Genomic DNA, 22,352 nt, shown 5'->3' with positions numbered 1-22,352 from the left:
TCCTGACCAATGTCAAGTTGGGGTGGGGCTGTCTATCCAGCTGATCCTTCCCCACCATCCAGTGGAGGCTGGTGGTGCCAATGTCAGAGGGGCTGTAAATTCGCTCTGGGTTTCAGTCAGAACCAGTCAGAACTTTAAAGGAGCTATCCTAGCCACTGACCCCATTTGGGGGATAGGGGTCAGCACCTTGGATAGCTCCTTTATTGTTCTGACTGACACCCAGAGCGGATATGTAGCCCCACCAGCATTGGAGTCACCAGCCTCCATTGCTGCCACCACCTCGTTGCTTGTTCTAGGCTCTGCTGCCCCCTGGTGGCAGAATGAAGACATTGCCTGTTAAAAGGGACATGGAAAATGAAACAAGACCTAGTGTTTGGCTATGTTCACATTCCCTGTTACAAGGGTATGAGATCCTGAGGATCTGGACCCTAGGGCTTCTTGTATGTTTATTTTTACCTCTGACACTTTTCACCCTTTGCTCCCCAGCTCGGTTCAAGCAAGTGCAGACTCTGGCCGTAACAGCTGATGCTTTCTTCTGCCTCTATTCTTACGTGTCTAAGACCCCTGTGCAGAAGATTTCACCTGCCCACTTCTTCTGGGACTCACCAGAAATCCCCGATTCCTGGAACGTTCCCTCGGAACCCCAGGCTGTAACTCCTCTCCAGCGCCTGCAAAGAGCCATTTCCAGGATGTGCTTGTACACCTCGCCTCGAAAAGGAGGGAGCCCATGGGCATCCAGCGTGCAATCTCCCATGAGCCGCCTGGAACGGATCGTATGGGAAGTGATGGAAAAGGCTCACAAAGACAGATTCCACTTTGTCATGGAGGACATGCAAGAGGAGGAGGAAGAGGAGGAGGAAGAGGAGGATGAGGATGAGAAAGCTCCTATGGGGCCTACTGGAGGTCCCTTTTGCCACAGCAGGATGGGAAGTGCTTCTTCGAAGTCCACCGTGGTGGAGGTGACTCCTGTGACTTCTCCATGCTTCTGTTGTGAGGGCCCATCTCATTCCAGGGAAAAGACTGATAATATCTTGCCAGGACTGGGGCCCCGGCTTCCTCGATGCACAGCTGAGGCAAGCCTGGAGGAGGCAGACCGTCTTGGCTATCAAGAACTGTACTATTATGGACGTTGTTCTCCACCAGTGGTCTCATCTCCAGATGAAAGCAGTGATGAATCGGATGGAGAGTGGCCGACAGAAAAAGTCTCCCGTGCTGTAGTGTATGGACACTTAGGCAACATTGGTGGAGTGTAGTTGGCTAAGAGTGTGTGCAATGAGCTGGTCAGCTGAACCAAGCATCACCTCAACGGTGAACACCATCAGAAGAACATAAGAAGGGCAATGCTGGATCAAACCAAGGGTCCATCTGGTGCAGCATTCTGTTCACCCAGTGGCCAACCAGCTGCCTGTGTGAAACCCATAAGCAGGACATGAGTGTAACAGCACCCAACTCTGGGGTAAGACACTATGTGTCTGCTCTTCAGCCCCACATCTGGGCTATGAGGATAAATAACAGTGGCCTGCCTTGTAACTGTTATTGAGATAATGTAGGTGAAGCTGTTTGATTGCTTGGCAGAGCTTTTTAAATGCTAAGCATTACTGCTGTTGTTATTGATACAATGGGTTGCAGGTAGGGCTGTGCAGAGCTTCAGTTCCGGATCCAAATTCCGGACCGAAGGAGTGTGATTCGGACTGAATCCGATCCAGATCGGTCTGAATCAGTTCAAACTGAGTCAGATCGATTCAAATTGATTTGGACCGATCCAGGTGATTCTGAAACCCAGACAGCCTGTCTGGCAAATGTTTAAGATCAGGAAGCGGGGCGGGGGGAGGAGTTGAGAGGAGGGAACTGAACCTTGGCAAGTGACATCTCTAGTCAGGAATGGGGCTGAACGTTTAACCCAGCAGTCTCCAATCACAGCGGTGGAGGCGGGGTTGTATATAACAGGAGATTCTGCTTTCATTTTCCAGGGTGAGAGAGAGTTGGTAGAAGTGTAGGAGGAGAGAGTTCTTTATCGCGGGGTGTTTGCTGGATTGTGCTAGTGCAGCTTTACTTGTTTGTTCTTCCCAGTACCCAGCCCTGCTGAATTCCATTTCTTAGTCTTCCCTTTCCCTTAAATCCTTTTGCTAGATTCTTTTTTAAAAAACAAAAATATATATTAAAAAAGCGCTTTCCCTTTTAGTTGTTAGGCTTCAGTTTGTTCCCTGGCTTTATTTACTGCTTGTTCTTTGGCTTCCCACCCCCCATCCCTTCTCAGTTACTATTCCTTCCCTTCCCTTCCTATTTTTCAATTCTTCTTTTATATCCTTATAACAAACACCTCCCCCCCTTCTCCTCTTCTCTTAGGCTTTAGATGAATAGTTAGGGCTAGTGTTACTCCCCCCCCCTCCCCAGCTTGTGTAGGTAGTTTTCCTTCCTGTATCTGCTTTTCTTTTGGTCTTGTGCGCGCGCGCTGTGTGAATGCATCATACACATTATTGTGCACAAGCGAACAGTGTGTGGCCAAAGCAGTACATTAATGCACAGTCCAGTATATATTGTGGGGCAAAACACTACACAATAGACATAATATGAAGTGTCTTTGGGGTACCACCACCCGTGGCTGCTCTTGGCAGGGGCAGAGGTGGGCGTGGGCAAGGTGCTGGTGGGACCAAAAGCACCAGGAGCTAGGCTGGCTTGCCCCCAGTCCAGATAGTGTGTCCTGTTCTTGGGGCCGGAGCCCAGGCAGAGACTGTCCTGCATGGTTCCTCCGCCACCAGAGGAACTGTGCCAGCCTGGAATGGGCACCCCTCTCTCCGCCTCTCCGCCAGCCTGCCCCATGCTCAGTGCTGCACGGTGCCCTCTTTGCTGCTGCCCTCCTCCTCTGCCAGCTTCTGCCACCCATGCCGCACCGCATGGTTTCTCCACTGCCAATAGGACTGTGCCAGCCTTGAACGTGCCTGCCTGAGTGGTGGCTGGCTGGCACTGCTGGAGGCTATGATTTAGCTCCCTGTAAGATGCCCCCCCCTTTAAAAGAAACACTGGGAAACTTTTATCTGTGGCAAAAGCCACCAGACCTTCCTGTGAAACTTGGCAGGGTCATCACCTACCTCTGAAGGGGCTACCACCCAAAGTTCATATCCTTATATTCAAAAACAAAGAAGTTACACCTACTCACTTCTGCTGATTTTCCAGGATGCTTTGCCTGTCACTTGCTTTTTCTTGTGTACATCAAATGGCCATAAGAAGAATATGATCAGGCGAGGCTATATGCAGTTGTATAAAACGTTTGCTTCATCTTACCCTTCCTTTTACAGATGGGGAAAGGGGCTGCCAAAATGGTCGGGAGGCTGGAACAACTCCTCTCTAAGGAAAGGCTTTAATGTTTGGGCTGTTTAATTAAGGGGAAAAAAAGGCAAATGCAGGGGGGGAGGTTTATAAAATTATATGGAGTAGAGAAAAGGGAGCAGTGCAATAAATAAGCTCCACTGAGTACAGTGGGACTTACTCCCAGATAATATGTACTGCAGCAAAAGAGAGGTTTAAATTTTTCTTCCCTTAATGAGAAGCGCCTTATGTCATCCGGTGAAGCTGAATACTGGCAGATTCAGGATAGACAAAAGGAAAGTACTAGGGGAGAGGGGTTATTTTGTACTTCAAAAAACCTGCAGCAGAGATTAGGGATAATGACCTCCTAATTGTTCCCTCAAATACCTTCTGATTAGGATCTCTAATCCCCTGAGTGGCTGACAGGTATTTTTTTTAACCTTTTCTTTTTGTTTTTGAGAAAAGGAAATTTTATGCATGCCTAGCACCAAAGCCACTGGACCTGTCCGAAATTTGGCACGTTCAGTCATCTCCATAGGGGCTGCCATGTCCCCAAATTATATGCACTTCTGTAGAAGCACACAAAAAAATAGAGCTCTTTACATTGACAGATTTCCTTGGGGAAAAAAAAGCAAATTTTACCTGTGGCTACCACACAAGCTACTGGACCTATCTGTCTGAAACTTGGCAGGTTCCATCACCTTCAAATTTCATGTATTTATCAGAAACACTAAAGTTATGGCCGTTTCTGTTTTCTAATGCAAGTCAATGGGAAAATGTAAAATCCAAATGATTTGGATTTCTGAATCTTGATTCAGATCCAGGGTCCGAATCGGGTTGGATAGGATCCGAGGCAGATCGGGACCCAATCTGAAGCCCTGAATCGGCCTCCGAATTGGGTGGGGGTTGTGCACAGCCCTAGTTGCATGCCCCAAAGGTCGAGGTTACATCCCATTTTTGAGTGGTAGGGAACTTTGATAATTCCTCTCATATGAACATGAGTAGCTGGCTTATATTGCGAGTGGTCAGGGCCCCATCTAGCCCAGTTCTGTCTCCTCTGACTTGCAGTGGCTCGCCAGAGCTTAGGCAGATGTCTTTCCCAAGCCCTGCTTTCTGAGATCTTTTTAGCTGGCAATATGAGGGATCAAACTGTGGGCCTCCTGCAGACAAGCCATGTGCTCACTGCTCAGCCTCTGAGCTACAACGCCACCAGCATTGAGTGAGATCACTGAGGCTCCTGCACTCTCTTTCCAGGGATCTAGAGGGCGGAGGGTGGCAGCTCTTGACTAAGACAGCTATTCTGGCTCATCAGGACCTAGAGCAGAAGACAAAGTTCCTAGCATTCCAGTCTTTGTGGGGTGGAGCGGGAGAGAGGGGACACATTTTCACATGTTAAGTGTTAGGAAGAAATCTTCACTGTAGAACAGGAGTGGGGAATACGTGTCCATCCAGAAGTTGCTGGACTCAACTTCCATTCAGCCCTCACCGTTGGCCAGGCTGCCTGGGGCTAATGGGAATTGCAGTCCAACAACATCTGGAGGGTTGCCCACCCCGGTATAGATGTTCAAGCAATGGGACATGCTGAGCAGGGAGACTGTCCAGGGGCGTACAGTTTTCAAGGATGTGGAATTTTGAAGAATGTCTTTGGTATACTTTAGTATACTGTCCACAGGGCATAGAAAATTGGTTTACCGGGTTTTTTTTTGTAATCATTTTGATTTTTGATAGTATCAAAAATGCCTCTTCTTTGGGTGATTTTTTGGCACTCCTTGAACACGTGAATTAGTATGACTTACCTTCGCTCTCAGTTGCCCTCATTTGGCCTCAATGACGTCTTCACATAGCCAAATGTGATTACATATGACTTTATTTATTGACCTTTAGTGATGTCATTTTGTGAGAGGTAGTGTGGTGATGGCGTTCTACCCTCTATGTGGTCCCTGATTGGGTGGGATCATCTATGTGGCTAATAATGCAATCCTATACATGTCTTCTCAATAGAGCTTACTTCTAGATAGGTGTGTATGGTATTGTAGTCTGTTTTGGGAACAGGAAGACAAAGCAGCCAAGAGAAAAAAAATAGTACTGAACAGGATTGGGAAAAAGGTGAAAATTCACACAGTGTAACAGTGTGATCCTGTACATGTCAACTCATATGTAAGTCCCATTAAAGCCTAAGGCTGCAATCCATACACAATTACCTGGGGGTAAACCTCACTGAACTCAGTGGTACATACTTCTGAGTAGACATACATAGGCTTGTGCTGTACAGCTTTTTGGGGTAAGATTTTTTATTCTCCTGAAATTGCTAGTTTAGACCTAAAAAAAAGTGATGCTAGAAATAGCTGGTGACTTCTAGCATAGGTGTCTTTTTCCAACTGAAGGGGGAATTTATATAACCGTTTTGTAAACCTGACAATGACATTTTAAATTTCACTTCCCTGGTCTATCGTTTTATGTCGGTCAGGTTGGAAGCTTGTTTGTGGGGCTGGTCATAAAAGTTTTTACCTTGTGTAGTGCCATGTTGGCACTTAACAAATAACACATGTTAACATGCTCAGTTGTATGAGGAACAAGGACTCTGCACTGCTTGGGTTCTTGTTTTAAATGTGGGAACATATCTCTCACCATCTCTCTCTCTCTCTCTCTCTCTCTCCCTCCCCCCCTCCCTCTCAAATCAGTTTATTGCAAAAAAAATGTACACAAATGAAATTAAATGACTGTTACAGATGGAAAAAAACCCTGTTTTTTTAATTCATAACCAGTTCAAATATTGATAATTGGTGTTTAAAAGGGAGAGCCTAATTGTAGACCTCTTTTGGTAATTAATTAGTCAGTTAGAAATGATCAGTTGCACAGCCCTTTATCTGGCCAATTGCACAGCACATGATTAATCTGAACCATCTCTAGCTGTTCATGAGTGAAATGAACTCTGTCTAGTGAGTGAAATTTCAGACAGGTTCAAATGTCAAGTGACTAGATCTCAATGAAGTTTTTTCCCCTCCTCCACCTCCATACTATCCCTTCAGTATAGAAAAAGGGATGGATCCAAACTTAGTTATACTTGGAGTAGACCCATTGCAATCAATGGGGCCAGCTAGTCGTGGCTAACTTAAAACCCATTGATTTCAATGGGTCAGACTAAGTCTGGGTACAATCCAATAGACGTGTACTTCTGCTGCCACCAAGAGAGGAAAAATGAGGGTCTTCCAGATAAATGCTTCATCAGCACCTGAAGCATCATCCTTATGAGACTATGGTGTCTTCAGCCATACACCCCTGGATTCCCCCCTTGGTATTTCTTCTCCAGTTTTACTATGGGGAAAGATCCACCTGCTCGTAGTCTTACTGAGCTAAAGACAATGGTAAAGGGTAGAAAGGATTTTGCTTTGTTTTGACCACCCTCCCTCTTATTCCTTCATGTAGCATAGCAGTGTAGCTGGCTGGGGATTATGGGAGTTGCAGTCCAACACTTTTGGAGGGACTCAGGTTGGGGAAGGCTGCCCTAAAATCCTAGCCCTCACCCGGCAGTAAAGGCAAAGAAGAGGCACTCTGGGGTGTGCCAGGGGTGGAGTGTGTGGTCCATGTGTGTGTCCCCACTGGATCTAAAGCCCCCTTGTTCCCTGGACATGCTTTTAGAACTGGGGAACAAACTAAGCCTGCCCTGGTGCTGGCAGAGTGGATTTCCCTAGCCCTGAAGGCAAGGGGAGGGATATTTCCAACAAGCAATAATGAAAGGAAGGAAGAACTGCACCTCTCTCCTTCTGCCCTCTTTGGCATGAGCCCAGCAGGCCCTAGGAAGTGGTGGTTCTTCTCTCCACCATCCCCGCTGGATCGCTGTGTGCTTCCCTAAAATCTGAAAGGAGAGCAGGAGCCTTGACCTTGAGTCAAAAGTCCCAGCATAGCACCTTCTGGGCTGCAAAGGACAGCTCAATTCTAAGCATGTCTGCTCAGGAGTAAGGCGCAATGCACCGACTCTCAGGCCTGTGAAAATAACAGCTCCATTCCATACCGGGTATTTAAAGTTTAATTGCCATTAAGGACCCTCTCGTCTCTGACTGGAGAGAAGAGCAAAAGAGGCTTGCAGGCTGGAGGTTCTTCTAGGCTGTGGTCCCCCATTTCTTACACATTCTATTTCAGGTGGGCATCATCTGAGAAGACATCGACTCTGGGCCCTTGGGTGAAATGAGGTTCCCGAAATCTGTCCCGAGAGGCTGGCGTTGTGCAGACTAGCTTCAGAACAAATGCTCGGCCAAGACATTCGGCCAAGGCGTTTTCATCGGTTGCAGAGGGTTGAGGCAAGAACAGCCATCAGCATGGCTGTGCTGCGAGAGGGGGGATGCTAAAAACAGAGGGAGGCATGAGGCAAGAGGGCCAGAGCATTTTCAGAAGCAACTTTCTGCCATGGGTAGCGTCAAGTGCAGGTCTGGTCGGGCACCTGCCGACAGCCCACACTCCTGGAGGGCGGCACTGCAAAGAGCCCCCCGGAGTTGCTCCTCCTCTTCACCCTTGCAACCTGCTGGTTCGCTCTGCTCTCTCTCTGGCCCAGACAACGGTGATGGTGAGAAGGAGGAGCAGCAGATGCCACGGCCTGCTTGCTCCCTGGCTCCCTGCCTGTCCAGCAAGAAGTGGTAGCAATGAAGACAGAGCAAAAGCATCTGGTGACAAGGTAGACCCACTGAGGGAGGGGGCCCATTGAGGGTGTCTTGCCCGAGGTCCCTCCAAAAACTGGACCCAGCACTGCTTTCTGCACACACATACACACACAATTGGTGAAATGAGTCCCAGTTTTTTCAGTGGGGCAAAACACCCCCCACCTTTGTACTCAGCAGTAGCATTTACAGGACTCTTGAAAGGTTGTGTTAGTCCCTTGAAACAAATGGGACTTAAGTTAGGTTGACGTTGGGTAGGACCTTTTGTAACAACATAGTGAAAGATGGTGAATCACTGAATGTCATGTGGTCCAGTCGGAGCAAGAAAGAGGCTGCTGAATGGGGGATGTGGGACACAGAGAAGCATCCGTTCCTGGGGCATTGGGTCTGATCATTCCAGGAGACCACATTCGACAGCATCGCTATCCCTGACCCTGCTCGTTTCTGAAGAGGGCCCATATGGAGACGCACCCACACTTTCACATGTGATGGATGAAGGACAAGGGATGGAAGAATAAAACCAAGCATTGCCTCACACATTTTTGATGCTGCTAATCTCTACTTTATTGGTTTGGTCATTCAACTTTATTTCCCAACTGCCTGCACAAGGATCAAGCAAGTCAGGCTAGATAAGATACTGTGGGCAGCCAAATCCTATCAGTGTCCTAAAATGCCACCCAGGAATTAAGTATCGCGCTTTCTGTACAAACCTGGAAGTGAAGAGAAAGATGTGTTAGTCTCAGCTCTGTGTGCAGCAGGACAGGAGTTCCTTTGTGGGACACCGGATCCATGATGCCCCATGTATTTAACAACCTCAGGCCACCAGCACAACAAGCCAGCCTGGAGTCTGTATAGAAACGTCAGGCGCAGTCCTATTGAGATTCCCGTCAGCCTCCAAACTGACATGAATCCTATGCAAAGCGGGAGGAGCGTAGAAAGTCCACTGTAGTTCCATCAAGTCCAGCACTCTGTTCACACAGTGGCCAACCAGCTGTTGACAGGGAACCCACAAGCAGGACACGAGTGCAACAGCACCCTCCCGCCCATGTTCCCCAACAACTGGTGCATATAGGCATACTGCCTCTGATACTGGGGGTAGCAGATAGCCATCAGGACCATTAGCCATTGATAGCCTTCTGCTCGAAAAGTTTTTCTAACCCCTTTTAAAGCCATCCAAATTGGTGGACATCGCTACATCCTGTGGTAGCAAATTCCATAGTTTAACTGTGTGCCTTGTGAAAAAGTCCTTCCTTTTATCTGTCCTGAATCTCCCACCGCTCAGCTTCATGGGATGACCCGAAATCTAGTATTTTGAGAGAGGGAGAAAAATGTCTCCCCATCCACGTTCTCCACACCAGGCATGCTTTCGTAGACCTCTATCACGTTTCCCCTTAGCCTCCTATTTTCCAAGCTGCTCCACTCCTTAGTTCTTGCCTGCTGCTGCATGGAGAGGCGAGGTTGGCAAAGCGAGGAGAGAGCTCCCTCCCCACTTCCCATTTCACCCAGCCAGGTCTCCAGGATACAAGCCATGCCAGCATGCTCATGCAGGACCAGGCCCTGAAGGGCTGTGGTGTTCCCATTGACTGGCCCGGCATTGAGCCGCAGTACCTTCCACGATGAGGGATTGTCACTGAGGCTTCTCGGGCTCTCTAAATTCAGGCCAGAACATCTGGAGAGCCACAAGTTTAGGGGGACAGTGATGAGACTGGAAGGCGCCCTCTGTGTGCAGAAGGCATTTCATTGCTTGCTTAAAAACAAAGAAACACACAGAGGTGCTGCTGCGACGGAGGAATTTCAGAGATTGCACAACCCGGGGGTGGGGGTGGGCTCTTCCTGCACCCCTTCCTGGCAAAAGAGGCATTGTACACTCCCACAGCCCATTACACTTACGGAAAAGGCCTAGAAAGCGACCTTGCTGATCTCCGTCTTGTTCTAGAGAGGGGAAGAAGAGAAATGTCAGAGGGGGTCTCTGCCATCCCACCCAAGGGCTGGCTCAAGCTCTTTTCCTGTTGCAGGCAAATCAATTCATTCTTCCTGTATCCAGGAGTGGAGAACGGTGTTTCCACTTCTAGAGTGTCATCTGGATTGCAGCCCTTTCCCCCTCATCCACAAAAGTGAATGGGCAAGGACATACCCTTCAGTATTTCTCCCACGAAACGGCCCCATCCTGCTCTCACGCCAGCATCCCTGCCCGCAATCCATGGGGCTCCTGCTGGCCGTGAGCGAAGCGCCCGCTGGTGGGCTTCCCTGGCCCCAGAGGTAATGCTCCAGGCAGTGCCAGATGGCTGTGTCTTGCCCCCCTCCTATTTTCCCTCAGTGCCCCAGAATGATGCTAGTTGGAAGGCGTTTTGGGAAGTCAGTAGGGTGGCCAAATTCAGTCACCTGGCACTGCTCAGAATACTGGGCAAGGAAAGATAATTAAGCATGGCGGGTGGGCGGGGCGGCAGGGCAGTCGTTTTGCTGCTGCTGAGCTCTCCTTGCTGGGTTTCGTCATTCAACTGTATTTCCACATTGCGTGCAGAAGGAACAAGCAAGTCGGCTGGATAAGGTATGCTGGGCACCCAAGTCCTACGACTGTTCCGAAAAGTTACCTGGTAGATGTTCAGTGTCCCCAGAGCTGCCGCCAGCATCGCGCTTTCTGAAGACACCGGGAACTGAAGAGAAAGATGTGTTAGTCTCAGCCCGGTGTGCGGCAGGACAGAGTTCCTTCCTGGGACACAGGATCCATGATGCCCCATGCATTTGATACCCCCAGGATGCCAGCACAGCAAGCCAGCCTGGAGTCTGTACAGAAATGTCAGGCACAGTCCTATTGGGATTCCCGTCAGCCTTGAACTTGGAGGCTGACGAGAATCCCATGCAAAGCGGGAAGAGAGCACAAGCTAAAGTCTCAGGAGAGCCACAACTTTAGGAAGACAGTGATGTGACCGGAAGGGGCCCTCTGTGTGAAGAATGCATTTCATTGCTTTCTTAAAAACATAGAAACACGCAGAGGTGCTGCTGCAATGGAGGAATTCCAGAGACTGCATGACCCAGGGTGGGGTGGGGGGCTCTTCCTGCACCCCTCCTGGGCAAGAGAGGCATTGTACACTCCACAGCCCATTACACTTACGTAGAAAGCCTAGAACGCGACCTTGCTGACCTCCGTCTTGTTCTAGAGGGGGGAAGAAGAGAAATGTCAGAGGTGGCATTGCTCAGAGTACAGGGCAAGGGAAAATGTTGAAGTGGGGGGCTCAGGGCAGGCATAACCAGTGGGCTCTGCCAGGCTGGTGGGGCCTTGGCAGCTGCCGAAGGACACCGGACATTGGCACTGGCCCTGTAGAGACACGCCAAAGATGGGAACAGGAAACCACGCAGCTGTTCTCTCCGTCCCGGCTGCCTGCCATGCTTACTGAACCGTGCTCGACCCCCGTAGTGTTTTTGGTGCAGATATGCATGGAAGGAAAGCTTAATCTTTGCTGCCAGGTGCGCCAACTACTCAGAAGTCCTGGGGCCAGATCCCGTGGTGCCCTACAGCAACCAGGCAGCCATAAAAACAGGCCCCCATTCCGGTGGCAGTGATTTACCTGGGCTGGGAACGTGAAAGAAGGGGACTGTCCCAGCTAGAATGGCACCACTGGATGGCATGAACTGACTGCACATGGCGTTTGCCCTGCGGTCCCGCTTCCCAGCATTGCTCCAGGGAAGGATGGCAGGCACTTTGCTGAGCAATGGCCAAGTGTTATCTTCTAGTGTGTCATCTGGATTGCAGCCCTTTCTCCCTCTTCCACAAAAGTGAATGGGCAAGGACATCCCCTTCAGTATTTCTCCCATGAAACAGCCCCATCCTGCTCTCACGCCAGCATCCCTGCCCGCAATCCATGGGGCTCCTGCTGGCCGTGAGCAAAGTGCCCGCTGGTGGACTTCCCTGGCCCCAGAGGTAATGCTCCAGGCAGTGCCAGATGGCTGTGTCTTGTCCCCCTCCTATTTTCCCTCAGTGCCCCAGAATGATGCTAGTTGGAAGGCGTTTTGGGAAGTCAATAGGGTGGCCAAATTCAGTCACCTGGCACTGCTCAGAATACTGGACAAGGAAAGATAATTAAGCGTGGCAGGTGGGCGGGGCAGCAGGGCAGTCGTTTTACTGCGGCTAAACTCTCCTTGCTCGGTTTCGTCATTCAACTGTATTTCCACATTGTGTGCAGAAGGAACAAGCAAGTCAGCTGGATAAGGCATGCTGGGCACCCAAGTCCTATGACTGTTCTGAAAAGTTACCTGGTAGATGTTCAGTGTCCCCAGAGCTGCCACCAGCATCGCGCTGTCCGAACAGAAGTGGAGCTGAAGAGAAAGATGTGTTAGTCTCAGCCCTGTGTGCGGCAGGACAGAGTTTCTTCCTGGGACACAGGATCCATGACGCCCCATGCGTTTGACACCCCCAGGATGCCAGCACAACAGGCCAGCCTGGAGTCTGTACAGAAACGCCAGGCACAGTCCTATTGGGATTTCCGCCAGCCTCGAACGTGCAGGCTGACGAGAATCCCATGCAAAGCGGGAGGAGCGCAGACGCTCCCCTGCAGTACCATCAAGTCCAGCACTGTATTCGGACGGAGGCCAACCAGCTGTCGACAGGGAACCCACAAGCAGGACACAATTGCAACAGCACCCCCCCGCCCTCCAGCATAGGGTTACTGCCCTGGTCCTGGAGGTAGCACATTGCCATCAGGACTAGTAGCCATTGATAGCCTTCTCCTCCAGGAGTTTGTCCAACCTCCGTTCAAATCCATCCAAACTGGTGGCCATCACCACCACATCTTGTGGTAGCAAATTCCATAGTTTCACTATGCACTGTGGGAAGAAGTCTTTCCTTTCATCTGCCCTGAATGTCCCACTCATAATCTTCATGGGATGACCCTGGGTTCTAATATTATGAGAGAGGGAGAAGAATGTCTCCCTGTCCACATTCTCCACACTGTACATAATTGCGTACCTCTCTCTCAAGTCTCCTCTTAGCCTTCTTTTCCCCAAGCTAAACCGTTCCAGCTGTTGCAACCTTTTCCCAGAGGGAGTTGCTCCCATGCCTTGATCACATCACTTGCCCTTTTCTGCACTTCTTCCAGTTCTACAATACCTTTCTTTAGGTGTGCTGACCAGAACTGTACACGGTATGCGAAGTGTGGGGTGGTTGTATAAAGGCAATCACCTCTGCTTTCTGTTCTTTAATCAGTTACAGATCCTTAAGAGGACCTTCCCCTCTAATTCTGTGACTGCTAAATTTGCTCAGGAGTCTTTGGTGAGGGACTCTGTCATAAGCCTTTTGGAAGGCCATGTAAACAATGTCTGCTGGATCACCCCTGACTACACGTGAGAAAACTCTAAAAGGTTAGTGAGACAGGACATACCTTTGCAAAAGCCATGTGGATTCTTTTTCAGCAGGGCTTGTCCTTCTATTTGCTTATTAACGTGTTCTTTCAGAATACTTTCAATCAATTTACCTGGAACAGGCGTTAAGCTAACTAGGCTGTAATTTCTTGGATCCCCTGTGGATACCTTTTAAAAAAATGGTGTGACTTTGGCCATCTTCCAGTTCTCTGGTGGAAAGGCTGAACTTAGGGACATGTTGCATATTTTGGTTAGATCAGCAAGTTCATATCTGAGTTCTTTAAGAACTCTAGGATGGATACCGTCTGGACCCAGTGATTTATTTGCTTTCAATTTATCAATAAGGTTGAGAATTTCATCTCTTGTCACCACTATTTGCCTCAGTTCCGCCGACTCCTTTCCTGAAAACATCAGTTCAGGCACAGGTTTCTGTCCTATATCTTCTGCAGTGAAGAAGAGAGATGAAAAGCATTCATTCAGCTTCTCTGCAATCTCCTTGTCCTCCTTTAGTCCTCCTTTAACTCCACTGTCATCCAGCATGGCCTCCCTAGTTGGTGTCCTGCTTCTGTTTCTATTTAAAGAATTCCTTAGTGTTGGCCTTGATGTTGTTAGCGATATGCTCTTCAAAGCACTTTGTTGCATCTTTCATTGTCTGCTTGCATCGTCTTTGTGCAAGCTTGTGCTCGCCTTTGTTTTCCTCACTTGGGCAAGACCTCCATCTACTGAAGGAAGCCCTCCTTTCTCTAATAGCTTCCTTGACCCTTCTCGTTGACCATGCTCGTGAGCTCTGGGACTTGGTACTACCTTTCCTGACCTGTGGTATACATTTTAGCTGAGCATCTCTAATTGTGGTATAGAGTAATCTCCAAGCAGTTGGAAGAGATGTAACCCTCTTTCCACCAGTTCCCTCATTTTAGAGAATTCTCCTCTTTTGAAGTCAAATGTGACTGCGTTGGATTTCCTGGGCAATTTTCCACTCAAATATATATTAAGTCTGATATGCATGGTATGGTCCGTGTTTCCAGTTGGCATATACATACAGAGCAAATCCCCGGCTACTACAAGCCCCCTTCCCCAGAGGCACATTCTCTGTGCGAGATGATTTTTGCTCGTCTTCCGAGGAATGGGTCCCTTCTAAGGGATCATTTCACTGTTCCTCAGAATGACGCCCTCCTTCCCTAAGACCCGCATTGTCCGTGACCGCAGAGGAGCTGTCACCCCTGGAGTGGGACACCGCTATTTGGTCCCTGAAAGTCTCTGGAGAGCCACAACTTTAGGGAGACAGTGATGTGACCGGAAGGGGCCCTCTGTGTGCAGAATGCATTTCACTGCTTGCTTAAACACATAGAAACACACAGAGGCGCTGCTGTGATGGAGGAATTCCAGAGACTGCATGACCCAGGATAGGGTGGGGGGCTCTTCCTGCACCCCTCCCGGGCAAGAGAGGCATTGTACACTCCACAGCCCATTACACTTACGTAGAAAGCCTAGAAAGCGACCTTGCTGACCTCCATCTTGTTCTAGAGGGGGGAAAAAGAGAAATGTCAGAGGGGGTCTCTGCCATCCCACCCAAGGGCTGGCTCAAACTATTTTCCTGTCGCAGGCAAATCAATTCATTCTTCCTGTATCCAGTCATATCCAGTAAGCTGTATCCAGTAAGCGTGGCAGGTGGGCGGGGCGGCAGGGCAGTTGTTTTGCTGCTGCTGAACTCTCCTTGCTCAGTTTCGTCATTCAACTGTATTTCCGCATTGCATGCAGAAGGAACAAGCAAGTCGGCTGGATAAGGTATGCTGGGCACCCAAGTCCTACGACTGTTCCGAAAAGTTACCTGGTAGATGTTCAGTGTCCCCAGAGCTGCCGCCAGCATCGCGCTTTCCGAACGGAAGTGGAGCTGAAGAGAAAGATGGTCCATGTTTCCAGTTGGCTCAACAGCATTTACGATTTGTACTAGGTCCTGGATTACATCCAAGGTCGCCTCCCCTCTGGTTGACACCCTGACCAACTGTTCTGGGACACAGTCATTTTGGGCATCAAGAAATTTAGCCTCTTTCTTGTGAATGGACCATGCATTTATCCGGACAATGCGGAGGTAATGGAAGTCAAACATTCTTACAACACTTCCTCGTTTAGAGGGCCCCCAATTCCATTTTTCATCTCAAGGTCAGCCTGAGCAGGCTGGTCTGGAGGACCTTAGCGTTTTCCTGGTACCAAATTAATTTTGGAGCCTGGTATTGTCACCCACAACACTTCTGTGGAAAAGCCTCCCCCCTTTAAGTGTCCTAGTCTGCTCAACACTATGCCCTCTTTGAAATACAGGGCAACACCTACAGAGCAAATCCCCCCCTACCACAAGCCCCCTTCCCCAGAGGCGCATTCTCCCTGTGAGATTATTTTTGCTCATCTTCTGAGAAATGGGTCCCTTCTAAGGGATCATTTCACTCTTCCTCAGAATGACGCCCTCCTTCCCTAAGACCCGCATTGTCCGTGACTGCTGAGGAGCTGTCACCCCTGGAGTGGGACACCGCTATTTGGTCCCTGAAAGTCTCTGGAGAGCCACAACTTTAGGGGGACAGTGATGTGACCGGAAGGGGCCCTCTGTGTGCAGAATGCATTTCACTGCTTGCTTAAACACATAGAAACACACAGAGGCGCTGCTGCGATGGAGGAATTCCAGAGATTGCATGACCCAGGGTGGGGTGGGGGGCTCTTCCTGCACCCCTCCTGGGCAAGAGAAGCATTGTACACTCCACAACCCATTACACTTACGTAGAAAGCCTAGAACGCGACCTTGCTGACCTCCGTCTTGTTCTAGAGGGGGGAAGAAGAGAAATGTCAGAGGTGGCATTGCTCAGAGTACTGGGCAAGGGAAAATGTTGAAGTGGGGGCTCAGGGCAGGCATAACCAGTGGGCTTTGCCAGGCTGGTGGGGCCTTAGCTGCTGCCGAAGGACACCAGACGTTGGCACTGGCCCTGTACAGACACTGCTCAGAATACTGGGCAAGGAAAGATAATTAAGCGTGGTGGGTGGGCGTGGCGGCAGGGCAGTCATTTTGCTGCTGCTGAACTCTCCTTGCTCGGTTTCGTCATTCAACTGTATTTCCGCATTGCGTGCAGAAGGAACAAGCAAGTCAGCTGGATAAGGCATGCTGGGCACCCAAGTCCTACGACTGTTCCGAAAAGTTACCTGGTAGATGTTCAGTGTCCCCAGAGCTCCCACCAGCATCGCGCTGTCCGAACAGAAGTGGAGCTGAAGAGAAAGATGTGTTAGTCTCAGCCCTGTGTGCGGCAGGACAGAGTTTCTTCCTGGGACACAGGATCCATGACGCCCCATGCGTTTGACACCCCCAGGACGCCAGCACAACAGGCCAGCCTGGAGTCTGTACAGAAACGCCAGGCACAGTCCTATTGGGATTTCTGCCAGCCTCGAACGTGCAGGCTGACGAGAATCCCATGCAAAGCGGGAGGAGCGCAGACGCTCCCCTGCAGTACCATTGAGTCCAGCACTGTGTTCGCACGGAGGCCAACCAGCTGTCGACGGGGACCCACAAGCAGGACATGAGTGCAACAGCACCCCCCCCACTCCCCAGCAACTGGCATACATAGGGTTACTGCCCTGGTCCTGGAGCTAGATCCCTGTGCAACCCCACTATTGACTTCCCTCCATTAGGGGATTTTACCATTTATTCCTTCTCTCTGCTTTCTGTTCTTTAATCACTTACTGATCCATAAGAGGACCTTCTCTTCTTATTCCGTGACTGCTAAATTTGCTCAGAAGTCTTTGGCGAGGGACTCTGTCATAAGCCTTTTGGAAGTCCAAGTAAACAATGTCTACTGGATCACCCCTGACTGACACAGTGTATACTGACACTGTGAAAGAATTCTAAAAGGTTAGTGAGACAAGACTTACCTTTGCAAAAGCCATGTTGATTCTTTTTCAGCAGGGTTTGTCCTTCTATTTGCCTACTAATTTGCTCTTTCAGAATACTTTCAATCAATTTGCCCGGAACAGGCATTAAGCTAACCAGGCTGTAATTTCTTGGATCCCACATGGATCCTTTTTAAAAAAATGGTGTGACTTTGGCCATCTTCCAGTCCTCTGTGGAAAGGCTGAACTTAGGGACATGTTGCATATTTTGGTTAGAAGATCAGCAAGTTCATATCTGAGTTCTTTAAGAACTCCAGGATGGATACCGACTGGGCCCAGTGATTTATTTGCTTTCAATTTATCAATAAGGTTGAGAACATCATCTCTTGTCACCACTATTTGCCTCAGTTCCTCCGACTCCTTTCCTGAAAACATCAGTTCAGGCACAGGTTTCTGTCCTATATCTTCTGCAGTGAAGAAGAGAGATGAAATTCATTCACTTCTCTGCAATCTCCTTGTCCTCCTTTAGTACTCCTTTAACTCCACCGTCATCCAACAGGCCAACTGCTTCCCTAGTTGGTGTCCTGCTTCTGATATATTCAAAGAATTCTTTAGTGTTGGCCTGGATGTTGTTAGCGATATGCTCTTCAAAGCACTTTGTTGCATCTTTCATTGTCTGCTTGCATCGTCTTTGTGCAAGCTTGTGCTCGCCTTTGTTTTCCTCACTTGGACAAGACCTCCATTTACTGAAGGAAGCCCTCCTTTCTCTAATAGCTTCCTTGACCCTTCTCGTTGACCATGCTCATGAGCTCTGGGACTTGGTACTACCTTTCCTGACCTGTGGTATACATTTTAGCTGAGCATCTCTTATTGTGGTATAGAGTAATCTCCAAGCAGTTGGAAGAGATGTAACCCTCTTTTCACCAGTTCCCTCATTTTAGAGAAGTCTCCTCTTTTGAAGTCAAATGTGACTGTGTTGGATTTCCTGGGCAATTTTCCACTCAAATATATATTAAGTCTGATATGCATGGTGTGGTCCGTGTTTCCAGTTGGCTCAACAACATTTACAATTTGTACAGGTCCTGGGCGACATCACTTAGGATTAAATCCAACATCGCCTCCCCTCTGGTTGACACCCTGACCAACTGTTCTGGGATGCAGTCGTTTTGGACATCAAGAAATTTAGCCTCTTTATCATGAATGGAACATGCATTTATCCAGTCAATGGTAATGGAAGTCTGACATACAGGGCAACACCTACAGAGCAAATCCCCCCCTACCACAAGCCCCCTTCCCCAGAGGTGCATTCTCCCTGTGAGATTATTTTTGCTCGTCTTCCGAGGAATGGGTCCCTTCTAAAGGATCATTTCACTCTTCCTCAGAATGACACCCTCCTTCCCTAAGACCTGCATTGTCCGTGACCACAGAGGAGCTGTCACCCCTGGAGTGGGACACCGCTATTTGGTCCCTGAAAGTCTCTGGAGAGCCACAACTTTAGGGAGACAGTGATGTGACCGGAAGGGGCCCTCTGTGTGCAGAATGCATTTCATGCTTTCTTAAAAACATAGAAACACACAGAGGCGCTGCTGCGATGGAGGAATTCCAGAGACTGTATGACCCAGGGTGGGGTGGGGGGCTCTTCCTGCACCCCTCCCGGGCAAGAGAGGCATTGTACACTCCACAGCCCATTACACTTACGTAGAAAGCCTAGAACGCGACCTTGCTGACCTCCGTCTTGTTCTAGAGGGGGGAAGAAGAGAAATGTCAGAGGTGGCATTGCTCAGAGTACTGAGCAAGGGAAAATGTTGAAGTGGGGGCTCAGGGCAGGCATAACCAGTGGGCTCTGCCAGGCTGGTGGGGCCTTGGCTGCTGCCGAAGGACACCAGACGTCGGCACTGGCCCTGTACAGACACACCAAAGACGGGAACAGGAAACCTCACAGCTCTTCTCTCTGCCACGACTGCCTGCCATGCTTACTGAACCATGCTAGACCCCTGTAGTGTTTTTGGTGCAGATATGCATGGAAGGAAAGCTTAATCTTTGCTGTGCGCCAACTGCTCAGAAGTCCTGGGGCCAGATCCCGTGGTGCCCTACAGCAACCAGGCAGCCATAAAAACAGGCCCCCATTCTGGTGGCAATGATTTTCTGGGGCTGGGAACGAGAAAGAAGGGGACTGTCCCAGCTAGAATGGCACCACTGGATGGCATGAACCGACTGCACATGGCATTTTCCCTGCGGTCCTACTTCCCAGCATCGCTCCAGGGAAGGATGGCAGGCACTTTGCTGAGCAATGGCCAAGTGTTATCTTCTAGTGTGTCATCTGGATTGCAGCCCTTTCTCCCTCTTCCACAAAAGTGAATGGGCAAGGACATCCCCTTCAGTATTTCTCCCACGAAATGGCCCCATCCTGCTCTCACGCCAGCATCCCTGCCCACAATCCATGGGGCTCCTGCTGGCCGTGAGCTAAGTGCCCGCTGGTGGGCTTCCCTGGCCCCAGAGGTAATGCTCCAGGCAGTGCCAGATGGCTGTGTCTTGCCCCCCTCCTATTTTCCCTCAGTGCCCCAGAATGATGCTAGTTGGAAAGCATTTTGGGAAGTCAATAGGGTGGCCAAATTCAGTCACCTGGCACTGCTCAGGATACTGGGCAAGGACAGATTTTTTTTGGGGGGGGGGCAGAGTAGGCACCAGCAGTGGACCCTGCCAGGCCCCACTGCTGATACCTGCTCAAGGACACCAGATGTTGGCACTGGCCCTATACAGACATGCCAAAGGCAGGAACTGGAAGCCACGTAACTAGTCTATTCGCCCCTGCTGCCTGCCGTGTACACTGAATCTTGCTAAAGCCCCACGAGTGTACGGTATAGATGTGCATGAAAGGAAAGCCTTAATCGTTGCTTCTAGGGCTGCCAACTGCCAATATTTCATTGAATTCTATGCAGCTGGGTATTTCTTTGAGGTTACCATTGCAGCTGCTTGGCCTGCCGAAGAGGCAAGCGGCTTTTTCGATGACATTTTGAAAATGTAGAAAAAGAAAAGTGGGTTGTCTCTTCGGCATGTGGTAGAACATCCACAGAAACCTCTAGCCCTTCAGCATTTTCCGGCAGACTATTTCCCCAAGGATTGGAGATGGTCCAGAGCTGAGTTGTAGGCCTCGTGCTTTGCATGCAGAAGGACCCAGCTCAGTCTCTGCCATCTCCAGTTTAAACTGGAGCTGAAGTCAGGGGTAAAGAGACCACTTTCCTGTGACCTTGGAGAGGTCACTGCCAGTAAAAGGAGACAAGGCAGGCTAGAGGGACCAACGGTCTGTCTTGGTATAAGGCAGCTTCAGAGATGTGTTGGCCTATAAATGTCAGCTGCCCGTTGGGTTTCTCTCCTTATTTCTAAGGCTGGTTGGTCTCCAGCCAGTCTTGCGAGGTCCCTAATCTCCCACCAGAGGCAGAGGGGATGCAAATGTCAACCACTTACCAGCAGACACCAAGGCAAAGGCAATCCCTGCCAGTGCAAGGAGGATCCAGATCTTCATGACCACTGAAGCGTGGAGAGATACGGAGACCTTCACTTGCTCAAGGCTGTAGGAAGGAAGTTCCAAATGGTTCTGGATCCTGCATCCCACTTCCCTTTCTTATAAAGGAATGACACACTGATTAGAAGCACTGGCAGAGCAGATGCAATGGTTGCATCATGAAGGGATTAGTGAACCGGTGCCCTTTTCTGAGAAAACATTACATTGGCACAAAGATGCAAGAATGCACACAACCATGTGCACAATGGGCCACAGGCTATGTACCGGGCACAAGTTTACCCAGGATTAATCACTCCTCATTTCAGTGGGGGAATTTTGGAATGAACAATGTCCAATGGTAACAGCCTAGACCAGGGATGCTCAAGATGTGGACCTCCAGATGTGTTGGCCTGCAACTCCATCATCTCTAGCCAGCATAGCCAATGGTAAGGGTTGATGGGAGTTGTAGCCTAAAACATCTGGAGGGCCACACGTTGCGCACCCCTGTTCCTCACTCCAGAGCTACATGAATCAGCACTTGTGCTAAAATGAGGCAGATCTGGGTTTAGTGATTGCCTGGATGGATGATTACCTGGAACCCTGCTTACAGTGCTGACCTTCATTCCAATACTGTACAATCTAATTGGATTTCTCCACTAAGTGGTCAATATTGTGTTTGTCCATCTAGGCAGAAGGCGTTGAGTGCTGAACTCTTAAATGTCTGGATTTGAATCCCTGTGGATGCAACCTTGCCAGTAGTGCTGAATTAGGGTTGCCACTTCTTTTGTTTTTTGACAGGCTCCTCATCTCTAGCAGCTATGTGGCGGGGAGGTGCAGCATGGGCCTCTCCATGCTGGCAATGTGTGTACCTATTGAATTAGGCAGGTGCAGGTGGGTGAGTGTCAAGGTTCCACTTATGATCTGGACCCCCTGAGCAACCCCTGAAGGAGGTAGACAAAGGGCTGGATGCGCCTGATCTCTTCTGATCTCGTAAGCTAAGCAGGGTCAACCCTGGTTAGTATTTGGATGGCAGACCGCCTGGGAATCAGGCTTGCTGCATTGAGCAGCAGGTTGGACTCGACGGTCTTGTAGGCCCCTTCCAACCCTATGATTCTATGATCTCTTGCCTCCTTAAGAGTCCCAGCTTCCTTCTTTTAAACTTCACCTTCCCGGTAACAGCGGGTTTAGGCTGTAGACTTGGGCGAGTGACATTCTAGACACAGGATTTAATCACCACAGTTTACTAGTAGTTTTAAAGCATACACATTACAACTAAAGGCAGTTACATAATAGAGCTGAGTGATCCAAAAGTCATTAAAAGAAAATAAAAGTTGCAAAACACAAGTTCCTTTACCCTTGCTCTCCTTAGACTTTTCTAGGCTGCTTCTTCTGGCTCACTCTTCAGACTCTGCTCTCTCTTCAGGCTCTGGTGTCTCTGCTCTTACTGTTGCTCTCTCACTCTTGCTCTGGCTGCAGCCTAGTCTTTCTCTCTTACTGGCTCTCTCCCTCTCTGTATATACCCTCCTCCCTCCAAACCGGAAGTACTTCTTCAAACCTGAAGAAATGAAACTCAAGTGGAGAAATGAAACTGACACATAACTGGAGAAATGAAGCTACTCCTCTCAGGGTTACCCTCTCCCAACAGAAAACTCTAGGCCACTAAGCCTGACCTT

At 49.4% G+C, this 22,352-nt stretch overlaps 2 protein-coding genes across 6 annotated transcripts in view; one reads left to right on the top strand and one right to left on the bottom strand.

Annotated features, from left to right (window-relative positions):
- Positions 1-6,046, top strand: part of TESPA1 (thymocyte expressed, positive selection associated 1) — a 37,664-nt gene extending 31,618 nt beyond the window's left edge. For all 5 annotated transcript variants that reach the window (XM_084836503.1, XM_084836507.1, XM_084836504.1 and 2 more), the window contains one exon: positions 487-6,046. In XM_084836503.1, the coding sequence (XP_084692629.1) occupies positions 487-1,253 (767 nt within the window). In that variant the 3' untranslated portion in view covers positions 1,254-6,046. The remainder of the gene's footprint in view (positions 1-486) is intronic.
- A 2,456-nt stretch (positions 6,047-8,502) lies between these two features.
- On the bottom strand, positions 8,503-22,095 carry LOC146353476 (uncharacterized). The gene is made up of 12 exons (XM_084836509.1): positions 22,034-22,095; positions 20,643-20,798; positions 18,876-18,917; positions 16,497-16,559; positions 16,080-16,121; positions 15,142-15,204; positions 14,792-14,833; positions 12,210-12,272; positions 11,071-11,112; positions 10,550-10,612; positions 9,849-9,890; positions 8,503-8,668 (listed from the first exon to the last, which is right to left on the bottom strand). The coding sequence occupies exons 2-12, from the start codon at positions 20,698-20,700 to the stop codon at positions 8,643-8,645; spliced, it is 546 nt and encodes a 181-aa protein (XP_084692635.1). The 5' UTR covers positions 20,701-20,798; positions 22,034-22,095; the 3' UTR covers positions 8,503-8,642.
- Positions 22,096-22,352: the final 257 nt, after the last annotated feature.

This window comes from Heloderma suspectum, chromosome 2 (assembly GCF_057233095.1).
Source record: "Heloderma suspectum isolate Gila_16-S chromosome 2, 16-S_ref, whole genome shotgun sequence".
In the NCBI taxonomy this organism is placed as follows: domain Eukaryota; kingdom Metazoa; phylum Chordata; class Lepidosauria; order Squamata; family Helodermatidae; genus Heloderma; species Heloderma suspectum.
This window is presented reverse-complemented; position numbering and strand designations above follow the sequence as displayed.